Source organism: Maylandia zebra, linkage group LG23 (assembly GCF_041146795.1).
Source record: "Maylandia zebra isolate NMK-2024a linkage group LG23, Mzebra_GT3a, whole genome shotgun sequence".
Classification (NCBI taxonomy): Eukaryota; Metazoa; Chordata; class Actinopteri; order Cichliformes; family Cichlidae; genus Maylandia; species Maylandia zebra.
The window spans coordinates 9,597,224-9,608,870 of NC_135188.1; the positions used below are offsets into that span (position 1 = coordinate 9,597,224).

At 43.3% G+C, this 11,647-nt stretch overlaps 1 protein-coding gene across 1 annotated transcript; it reads left to right on the forward strand.

Moving 5' to 3' along the window:
* The first annotated feature begins 341 nt into the window (after window positions 1–341).
* On the forward strand, window positions 342–10,913 carry ndnf (neuron-derived neurotrophic factor). The gene is made up of 4 exons (XM_004557087.3): window positions 342–897; window positions 7,019–7,216; window positions 7,568–7,692; window positions 8,773–10,913. Exons 2-4 carry the CDS (start codon window positions 7,020–7,022, stop codon window positions 10,158–10,160), a joined length of 1,710 nt encoding a protein of 569 aa, XP_004557144.1. The 5' UTR covers window positions 342–897; window position 7,019; the 3' UTR covers window positions 10,161–10,913.
* Window positions 10,914–11,647: the final 734 nt, after the last annotated feature.

The following is an 11,647-nucleotide window of genomic DNA, read 5'->3' on the forward strand; positions in this document are numbered from 1 at the left end:
GTGTTGGTGCAGGTTCACTGTCACATTCCACATAGAAAATGTTATGTCTTTATTTTGTTTTGTTTCTTGTGACGCCGTTAAAGCTGTGTGTTCTGATCATGTTTTTCACGCCCTCCCAGGTATCATATTCCCATGATGAAACTTGCCTGTAGCCCCGAGGGCTGCGTGACTTCAACAGGGCGCTACTGCCTAAACTAATAATTTAAAGAGAGCATCACAGTAAACAGCTTGCAAATAAAAGTATGTGGGGGGAACCCCGGTCTCTAAAAACCACGAGTAGTTAGAGTTACGCTCAGGTGGCATCTTGCTGTTTTCAGCAACACACTGCTTCTGTTCATCTAAGATTTTTGGCTTGTGGATTTGTTTCCCTCTCCTTATATGCTTTCAGTATGAGGGCCGGTCACACCTGGGAGTAATACTCAGTCTGGTCCTTGCTGGGATATTTTTTGTGGCTTGCTGCTGAAAGAGTGGGCTGGTTCTCTGTCTTGGAGCGCAGGGAAGAAGAAGAAGTTCGCACTAGTTTTGCCTCCAATCCAGTGGAGGTTTCAATAGCAGCGGCGCGGCAGGGGAGGGACGCACTGCCAGCACTCGGGATACCCACTCATACACACTCGCGCACACTCTCACACACACTCCTGCCCACCAGAGACCAGTTCAATCCACAAGAAAACTGCAAGCACGCACCAGAGTCGTCTAATCCGATTGATAGACACCAACAATAGAAGTGAAAACTAAAGGAGGGGATACTGGACACTGCAGAGGACAGCGCGTGTTTTTATTTTTTTTTATTTTTACATCAATCGATTTAGTTTTAAAGCACTTTTGTAAGAGTTTTTTTCTTTTAAAGAAAAACAGACACCATTCTGCAGATAACGTCGTCGATTCATATTGCTAGAGGTAAGACTGTCTCTTGTAAAGATTATGCATTTATTTTTCGCTTGATTTCTCTGCAGTGTAGCGGTTTGTCCGATTCTTCGAGCAATTATATGAGAAAAAACTTCTTTATTTTCTTAAACTTTTCTGTAGCTTTATTTATTTATTTATTTATTTATTTTGTAATATGCATGCAAGCTCCGCATGAATTCAGAGTCGGACTCTCTGAGTAAAGTAGCTGGTGCCTTTGAAACGGTTTGCGGTTTACAACTCCAGGAAGTTAAAAGTTTCAAACGCATTTCATTCAAGCCACAACTCGCATGCTTTTTTAATTCTAGTTTATTTTGTTTTGGGCTTTATATCACACGGGGCAGATGAGCTGATGAACTTTACGAAAATCCTCTTGTTTTGTGCCTCGCGACAGTTCCCATGCTCCCAGGGGTGACACAGCACCCAACACAGGCGATTTTTCTATACATGCTGTATTTCTAGCTACCTGTGCACCAATTGTGGTGTTTTCACTCTGTTCGCTTTTAGTTGTAAAATGTAAAAGTTTTATATAAGGACTACAGTTTTGATAAATGTTAGTTTCACCGTGTCACTACTGGGTTCCTTTTACGCACCTGTAAGAGCCCAGACAGGCTTTAGTGAAGCGCGTAATGAAGAACTGCTTTTTAATATAAGTGAAAAATTGGATTTATTTGACTTGTCACCGTCTGCATTGTTTCAATTAGAATTATTCCAGGCAGATTAATGATAATTTAGCTGGTGTTGGGAGTTGTTTTCCTCATTCGGTCCATGTGAGAGGCTCTCAGTCGGTGTTTAATGAGAGACATACCCGGAGTGGGGATTTGAATAACTGTATTTAGCAGCAGGGTGAAGCCACACTGCCTCCCTTCTACTTTCTCAGGAGAATGAATCATGAACAAAAAAGTCTTAAAATGGGAAGGTCTGCGTCGCATACCGTAACTAAACCATGATTTGCATATGAAAACTCTCTGGCTGAAAGAATTCCGCCAGTGTTGCTATAGCCGTTTTGCGTCCAGAGAAGTGACAGGCTTCAGTGGTGTATATACAGTCGCCTCTCCGCTGCCTTTTGTCACATATCCAGAGTCAGTGGTGGAAGATTAAGGGCGCAAAGTTTTTATTTCCTTGTTAAATTATTCATCATATCCACACACCATGCGCTTCTCCTCGTCTCCCCCCGCCCGGGCACGCTCATTGCAAAGCTCCTCATTATGCTCCCTCAGATGGACACAAGAAGAGGCAGAGCCTGCTCGCACTAGCTGCTGAACAGGCTTTCTGTGCTCCCCTTCTCTGCCTCCTCAACCAAGCACAACATACCGGATCATGATTGACTCATTTCCCACGACGGGGCCAGGCCCGTGCATGCGTACACCGGATGATGGGCAGTGGGTGGATGACTTTCCCATGGGGGGGCATTTTCTCTTGTAATCTTTAATCACCCTTGCAGCCACAATGCCAGCACATCAGTCAGAGACACCGCCACTCCCCCACCCTCAATTCTATTTGAGTTGTTTTTACACAGAAAGCGCCCCCGCGACCCCCTCATAGAGAATTTCCAGGATGCAGAGCTAAAGGCAGGGATCAGAGATGAAATATAAAGGAGCGAAGAGGAAAGGGGAGGGTAAGAAGGAAAGGAAACTGGGCTCTGGTTTCCATGATGCTATTGTGCCAGCCTTAGTGGTTCTGATGATGTGGATAGCTCAGAAACTCAAACTGCGAGCGATGTTGTGGATGGCGAGGAGTCAGGTCCTGAGTGATGATTTAGACTTACACACAGAGTGGAGCAGAGGAATGCAATGGTTTGGACCCGCATATGTGTGCACGTATGGACACACACACACACCAGATTAAAATCTCCACTGTTGGATCAGAGCGTTTACCACAGTCTCTACCAATTTATTAATAAGCTGTTTAGCTGTCCAAGAGCACCAGACCTGATTTGGTTTGGCCTGCCTATAGAACAGGTCCAGGTCCTGTGTGGTTCCCTCTTTGGCTCCTGCATATACTTTACTTACTCTAATCTCCACATTGGCCCTGAAGTGACAGCCATGATGGAGCTCGCTACCGAGGACCCGCCATAAATCTAGACTTCCTTTAAGAAAACACACAGAGGCTTCAGGTCCTGCGAGCTCATGCCAGGCGTCTTGTTGGGTGGAATCCGAAATGTCTCTTTATTTGTGTTGAAATTAAACTGTCTTTTATTCCCTCCCGTTCTGTTAATGAGCTCCATGTGGCAGCAGGCAGGAGGCTTATCCATCTTGACAAGGGGCTGGAGGGAAGGAGAGAAACAAAGTGAAGTGAGAGAGTGTAGGTGGTGGTGGGGGGTGTTTTGCGCACACACACGTGAGCATATACGTGCACGCACGCAGGACAAGGCTGGGGGTTGCATGGATATAGCCTGCCTTGTGATCAGAAAAAGCCCCATACGTGAAAATCACGTGCTTATAATCACCATGTTCTTGCTGAAAATACGCTCCTCTCACACATGCACACAGAGTCGATCAGGTGGATGAAAGTTGTGGCCAAATGGTTGCATGTAATTGATATTTTTCTCACTTTAATCTTCAGTGGATCGTAAACGATTTTGATTCTGCTACGGATTGATGTCGCTGAAATGATTGCATCCATCTGGGAGATTTAAATACAAAGTGTGAACATTTTTGTTTTGGCTGTGCACATGATTTGCTTGTAATGACCCCAAATTAGAGCTGGGTCAAAGTTGTTAAAGTAGAAACTCAATTGATAGGATGCAATTCTACAGATTACACAGGAAGGGAAAGGAGGTGGGGGTCCTTTCTTGTTTTATTTGTTTAAGACTGATACTCTAGATGTGTCAAAGACAGCCATGGGAAAGAAAATTGGGACTATTTTCACCCATTGTAAACTCCTGCATTTGTCCTTTAATCCAGTTACACAGTTCTCTAAATTCCACAGCTTGCCAATTAGAAAATACACAATGTTTTCTACAGAAAATACTTGGCAAATACCAATGAAAGTGAAACAAAAACCTATAAATATATAAATAAAGAGATGAAAGGCAAAAGCAAAACAAAGTTGACACGACTGTGGGTTACTTTGCCTTAAAATTATCCATTCCCTAAATTGGGATCATACATTCTTCCCCATTCTAATTAAACATTAGACTTTATTTGTTCCAGATGCAGCTTTTTTTAATGTGTTATTTTCGTAAGGGAACTCTGTGGCATGAGAATGGTGCAGGCCTGCATGTAAAAGCACATCCAGCGCCGGCTGTGTGACCATGTTGACTCTGCGCTGGTCCATGCAACCACAGTGACCCAACACAACTGCTCTGATATTTAGATGTCATCTCCCTGCAATATACAGTATGTGGTGTCACATGTGAAGAGCACGAGGAAGGCACGCATCAAATGTTTAAGGCAGCGGTGATTAAAAACCTCAGTGTGTGACTGCGGCGGACAAAGCCGGGTGAGGGGATGAGGCCCTCGTTGTGTCTGTGGAGTGTTTTGGGATCTTTGAAAGAAAGGCAGCTCTGAGAAATGCTGTGCATGCTACTGAGAGACTCTGCGCGTACTACCTCAGCGCTGTCTTAAGTATTATTAGACATGTCTTTGTTCCAACTGACATGTTTCTGAAGTGGAATGAGACAGGCCGAGGCGATAAGGATCTCAAGTCTCTGTGTGAGTCAAACCTCAAAGTACCACTTAGGCGGCTTTCCTTTTGCTCTCTGAAGTCTGGCGGTGTGACGGGAGGCTGAGCTCAGACAACAGCAGAGACACTGACAGGAGCTGTCATGGGCTTTTTTCCCTGCTTGTGTTTTTAAAGGACTATAATGTAGAAATGAAGCCCTGTGTGTAGTGTGGATATTCGTCCATGCCCGAGTCCTCTGGTTTTACTTATCTGCCTCTGCTGAGGGAGGCGGTGAAGGAGGAGAAAGCATAAAGACGAACCGAGAGGAGGGGATGTGTGTGTACAAGTGTGAAAGAGATTATTTGATGAAAAAAAAAAACTGTGATCAAGGGAAGGAGACAGACAAAGGAGGGCGAGCAGAGAAAGGGAGAGGGGTCATTAAAAGGACACCATCTCACTTGCAGTAAATGGCAGTAAAGTATCTGGCTAATCTGCCATCATTACACTGATTAAATCACCGGGGATTTGGCATTCCCATCAGCTGCAATCAATGGGCAGAAATCAATAGACAGGGGATACGTGAGAGCCTCTCAGCCACATTGGCTGCAGCTCCAACTGTGGATTGCATCTCCAAACATTTTTATATTAGTGTCAATAAAACTTAAACTACATGGATTTGGGGATTTTTATATTAAGCGTTTTATGAAACGGCGTGGGTCCCCGGAGTGCCAAGCAATATCTTTTCCTTCACACATTCCTGTTTAAATCTAATCCCCCTTCCTCTCTGTGGCCTTGGGTACTCATTCAGGGGCTCTTCGTCTCTGATTCGTTCCCAGATGGTGATCAGGATTTTAAGTTAAATGTTAATTAAGGCTGAAACTAGGAGGAAAACATGGATAAGAAGCACATTTTAGCATAAAATATATTACATTGCGGACAAAAGCAGAAGCTCACTAAAACACTGTATGCATGTCACAGCTCACACTCATTAACATCAGCAGTTTTGAACCAATGTCAAAATAAAAGGAGAGATAAAACAAGGTTATTTAGAAATTCCATTAGAAAAACAGAAATCTTAGACATACTTTAGCTAATATGAGCCTTTAATATTTCCTGACAGTGTGCATTAACGCACGAGGTACTCAGTGTGGTATACAGTTTCTTGCTGAGAAGAGAGATTGATATTAATTTTATGCGCGTAAGCTAAACATCAAGTTTCGGCCTTTTCTGTAGTCAAGTAGCATAGCTTAGCATAATGAGACTGGAAACAATGAAAGCAGCCAGCTCAGCTCAATGAGGAACACAGTGGCTCAGTAGTTAGCACCGTTGCCTCACAGCAGGTGGTTTCGAGTTTGTATGTTCTCCTCTGTAGCTTGTGCATGGTACTTTAATGCCGCCAGTGTTAGCGGTGGCCCAGGGTACTTTCAGATCGAATAAATGTGAAATAAAAATGCTTAAACTTTTTCTTTTATCAAAGTTTTTTTTAATTTTTCTGTAAACTAATAATTAGAAATTTTAGGAAGAACGGTTGATTAGTTTAGCTTAGTAAAGAAAGAAAAGAATAAAAATAACCCGGCTAAAAAAATCGTTTGTGCAGGTTTTTTGTCTTTACTGTGACACATATGGAATTTCTTGTGCCAATCCAAGTCTGTATGCTAATATTAACTCAATAATCGAGGGACATAGCCACTATGACATCACACATTGGTTATGGACTCTGTATTTTGAAGTGTCAGCTGTAGCATTTTGATCTCGCCACTGTATCGGTGTGTTTTTTTGTGCCAGAAGTTTCCTTATATGGAGAAAAGGGTGGAATGCTAACATTAGCAAGCTTGGTTACCGAGCAAGCAATTTTACTCGCCTTTTTTACTCACCAAAGCTGAAGCATGAACTTTTAATCATCTGACTCACACAGCAAGCCATAATATTAGATAAAATGCTCCAAAAGGCACCACCACCACATACACAGTGAAGCGATCCGGTCTATTGATATCAAATGGCAGAGACAGGACTAACAGACAATGATTGGCTCCAGCTGTCTGTTTCGGGACACCTGTGAGTCAATGCAACTGACAAGGTTGTCCGTGTTGTGGTTATATATGTATAGGTGTGTCTATATGTAGGCATATAGACTGAAACATGGATGATGAAAGTAAACGTTATGTGAAGATGAAGGAAATTTAAACTAATGGGCAAATTCACCTGTAGCATATCAGCTTTTTGCTAACATTGAATTTGTCTTGTGGTATAAGGTCATTCACAGACTCACCTTGAGTTGAAAAGGTTTCTTATTTGTAAGGAGTCAGGCAAAGCAATGATTAACTTATTATACTCAAGAAAAGGCTAATAAAGTGCTACTTAAAGACATCTTTGTGTCATGTGGTTTTCACATCCTCATTTAAGAACCATAGAAGAAGAAGAGTGAATTCTTTGCTCAGACGATCAGGAGCATCTGCGAAAAATCACAAAACACTGAATGAAACTGAAGTCAATTTTCTGTGTCTTTCAGGATGAGGCAGTGTAAAGGTTGGAGCGTGGTGGTGCTGCTAGTACTGTTGGGGCTGGGATCTGTGGCCCAGAAACTGCCTACGAGAGATGAAGGTCTTTTTCAGATGCAGATCAGAGACAAGTCGCTATTCCACGACTCCTCAGTCATACCGGACGGAGCTGAGATCAGTGGCTATCTTTTCAGAGACACACCCAAAAGGTAAGAGCTCTGTGAGACAAACAATATCAGGGTGGTGGTTAAAAAAATGAGCCAGTTAAACCGTGTGCTGGTGACTGCTTCAATCATTGAAGGAAACATTAAACCTGGTGATGTCTACTTACTGTAAATAGATAGGAAACATCAGATGTTACCCTGTAATAGGATCTATTATGTTGATGCAAAAACTAAATAATAGATGAGAAAGTCTTTCTCCACTCAAGGAAAAACACTATATGCCACCACGTGCTTCACCTATTATAGTCTGCTCACGCCTTTACTCCACATATTATTTAGGATAATGTCAAACTATGATGAACACTGGTGCTTATATCTGGCCTATTATTTTCACAGGTACTACTTTGTGGTGGAAGAAGACAACACACCCCTGTCTGTGACCGTGACACCTTGTGATGCTCCTCTGGAGTGGAAACTCACTCTGCAGGAGCTGCCAGAAGACGCCAGCGGAGGAGGATCAGGTATAACTGACATAAGGCAGCAGTGGAAGAGGTTAATTACACGTTATCTGGAAATATGACTATCCCCACACACAATTAACCTACGCAGTGATGTTAGGCTTTGTGTTTTCGTGGGTTTTAATTAAGTCACAGATGTAGTGTCTAGTCTGACCACTTATGAGGTCTGACTCGGCCCAGTTTGATGTCTATAATTTCAGTGGTTTTCTAGTCACCCTAAAGAATCAAAGACATTACATCCCTTTACTTAGGTCGCCTCGGTCTTAATCCCGCTACACTCAGTCTGTTTGTCTTCTTTTTTCCCTTCATTTTTTCTGTTTTTCTGCTTCACATTAAAACCTTTTCCCATCTGGAAGGTGTCCTTTCAGCAGAGGAGATCTTGCCAGATGACTAAAGCAGTGGTTTAGAGCACTGATGTGTGATGTGAGCATATATTTGAATCTCCAGACATGAGCACCTGCATGTGTGTCTTTGTTCCTGTCAGATCAAATGGGTAGTTACACTGTTGTGGACACTGACCGCGCTTCAAGTGAAGAGAATTCATCCTGAGCTGGAAGAATAATGACAAATTTGGACTCATGCAGTGGCAGTGACTTCACGAAAACTGGTGCAGAAACAGAGCAGCTAGTGAAATCTTTCCTGTCTTTGCAGCCTTTTCCTGCTAGAAATCTCTATTGGGAGTTGATCTTTGAGCTTAATTTTTAGTACACCGCTGAGCACACTCTCTCTGGTTGACAAACATAATATTATGGTTTCTTGCTCAAGCTGGAGTAAGAGCTTAGACTGTCCCTCTCACATAGAAGCTACAAGGCGCCTCTTTGTAGCAAAACTTCCCTAGAAAGGCTGAGTGAATGCTGGCCTGAGATCTTTGGGGATGTTTGGAGTGAAAACATGGCTTCCATGGGTGTGGGATAATGATCCATGAGGCTTAGTCATGATCTTGCAGCGTTAAACAGTTTTCAGTTTGGGTGGAAATTTTCTTTCATCAAAGCCAAAGAAGAAAAGAAAATATTGCAAGGGTTGTCTAATTTGGTGACTAAAGCAAACAGCTCATGTTGTGTGTGTTTGGTTTTTATCTTCCAGGAGAGCCTGAACCTCTGGACCAACAGAAACAGCAGGTGACAGTAGATGAAGGGACGGAGCTCTTCACCTACAAGGGCAATGATGTGGAGTCCTATGTGGCCACAAGCACGCCTTCTGGTCTCTACCAGCTTGAACTGCTGTCCACTGAGAAAGACAGCAACTTCAAGGTGTACGCAACCACGACTCCGGAGTCTGACCAGCCCTACCCAGAGCTGCCCTACGACCCCCGCGTGGATGTCACTGCACTTGGCCGTACCACCGTCACACTGGCCTGGAAACCGACACCTACCGGCTTGCTGATGGGCCAGCCTGTGCAGTACTGCGTAGTGATCAACAAGGAGCACAATTTCAAAAGCATGTGTGCTGCCGAGGCTAAAATCAGCACTGACGATGCATTCATGCTGGCTCCGAAGCCCGGCAGAGACTTTAGCCCGTTCGACTTTGTGCACTTTGGCTTTGACAATGGTTTCGGCAAAGACCGGGGCCTCACAAGTAACAAGATCTCACGGGCATACGCAGCCAAGCCCAGGGTATCAGACATCCAGAAGGTGTGCATTGGCAATAAAAACATATTCACGGTGTCAGACCTAAAACCAGACACACAGTACTACTTTGATGTATTTGCAGTAAATGCTGCTACCAACACCAGCACAGCATATGTGGGAACCTTTGCCCGCACTAAAGAGGAGGCTCGTCAGAAGACAGTTGAGCTGAAGGACGGCAAAGTATCAGAGGTTTTCATCAAAAGGAAGGGCAGCAAGTTCCTGCGCTTCGCTCCCGTGTCTTCCCACCAGAGGGTCACTCTTTTTGTACACACATGTCTGGATGCTGTGCAGGTGCAGGTGAGGCGAGATGGCAAGCTGCTGCTCTCCCAGAATGTGGAGGGGATACGGCAGTTCCAGCTACGGGGAAAGCCAAAAGCCAAATACCTGATCCGTTTCCGTGGCAGCAGAAAAGGAGCCTCCACTTTGAAGGTGCTTGCCAGCACCCGACCCAGCAGCAAACAGCCTTTCCCTTCACTTCCGGAGGATACACGCATCAAGGCCTTTGACAAGCTGCGCACCTGCTCCTCCGTCACTGTGGCCTGGCTGGGCACGCAGGACCGCAACAAATACTGCATTTACCGCAAGGAAGTGGCTGACAATTACGGCGAGGAGCAGCGGCGCCGGGAACAAAATCAATGTGCTGGACCAGAGACCCGCAGGAAGTCAGAAAAGGTCCTGTGCAAGTACTTCCACAGCCCGAACCTGCAGAAAGCTGTGACCACAGAAACCATCACAGGTCTGGAGCCAGGAAAGACCTACCTGCTGGACGTTTACGTGGTGGGACACAGTGGCCACTCAGTAAAATACCAGAACAAACTGGTGAAAACAAGGAAATACTGCTAAAAGACTCTGCAAAGAATAAATCTATTATAAATATATATATTAAATAAGTTTATTTAACTCTAAGTGATATTCTACTAAGGAGTGTATACAGACTGACTACTCACACAGCTGATGGGCCCGTGGCAGGGACTGAACTGTTTGTAGAGAGAGATTTCAACCTGTATATTTATGTTTACATTTCATTGTGGCACGTCTGGGTGGCCCATAGCGTGAGGTGCTTTGTTACCAGGCTTGTCATCTTGACATCATGCTGCCACTGGGAGGGCAGAACTTCAAAGAAGATCCCCCTTTTTCATTTTCTCTGTTCCTTTGTTGCTGCATGACTTTCGCTTTTGTCTGTCATATTTGTTGCATCCTTCGGTTTCAGTGTGTCAAGGAGATACAGTAGCTGCCCGCTTTGTATAGATCTGTCACCGCATATTCATGACGCATTTTAGGAGGAATTTAAATTATTTTATACTTTTCATCTCTCTTTTTAATTGTCTGTTTTATTGATGACAATAGTAACTGTTACAAGAAAATTCCAGTTTTATGAGGAAGTTGTCGTAGCTCAGACATTCCCGTGTGTATCTCAGCCAGTGTTTGCTCTAGAGCCCATCTTGTAAATGTGTTCTGTGCTGGAGATCTGTGTTATTATCACTGTATCGCTGTGTATGTGTGTGCGTGTGTATGTGTGTGTGTGTGTGTGTGTCACATGTACAGAGCTGTCCTGCCAATATTCATGTACATAAAGACTAAATATAGAACATGTAATCCCCGTGTCACCCTGGGTGTCATGTTCTTTTGCCAAGCAGTTAACATCCCTATCATGGCTCTCAGAGAAAGAGCTGAACAGCATATTGTGATTATAGACTCAGACATCTAAATCAGGGCTGCATAAGCACAACCTAATACTAAGAGGGATTTTGACATCAAAACATGACCCTCTAAAAGATTTGCAACAGCAAAAGAACAACAACAGATAAGATATATGCTGTAAATAAGCTTAAAAAGAATAAAAAAAAAACACCCCTTGATATCATCACAAGTGGCTAAATGAGGAAATGAGCGTATATCCTAATAGATTTAGTTTCAAGTGTATTTCTTGATTTTTTCTGGAGAACAAGTTATTGTCTTGATGATCTGCAAAGAGCCTGATCTGATTTTTTTTACCGGTGGGAGTATGAACCATCTGTATCACGTGGTCCCCGTGTAATCTGTAATTTTATAAAAAGAGTATAAATTAAAAATCGTCATACAGTGTTGTTGTTCTGTACACTAGTGCCACTGTAAATTTAAGAAAATGGAGAGCATGTAGCTTGCTTTGCTGATGGAAGATGAACCAACCATGAAAGGGAAGTGATAAATTTATGTATAAAATGATGTAAAAAAAAAAAAAAAAAGCTGTAATAGGTTGAGCATCGGATGGGTGATTTAAAAATCCAAATTTGTACTGCAGTAGTTCTGCTCACATTACCATACATATGACATATAATAGATATGATATA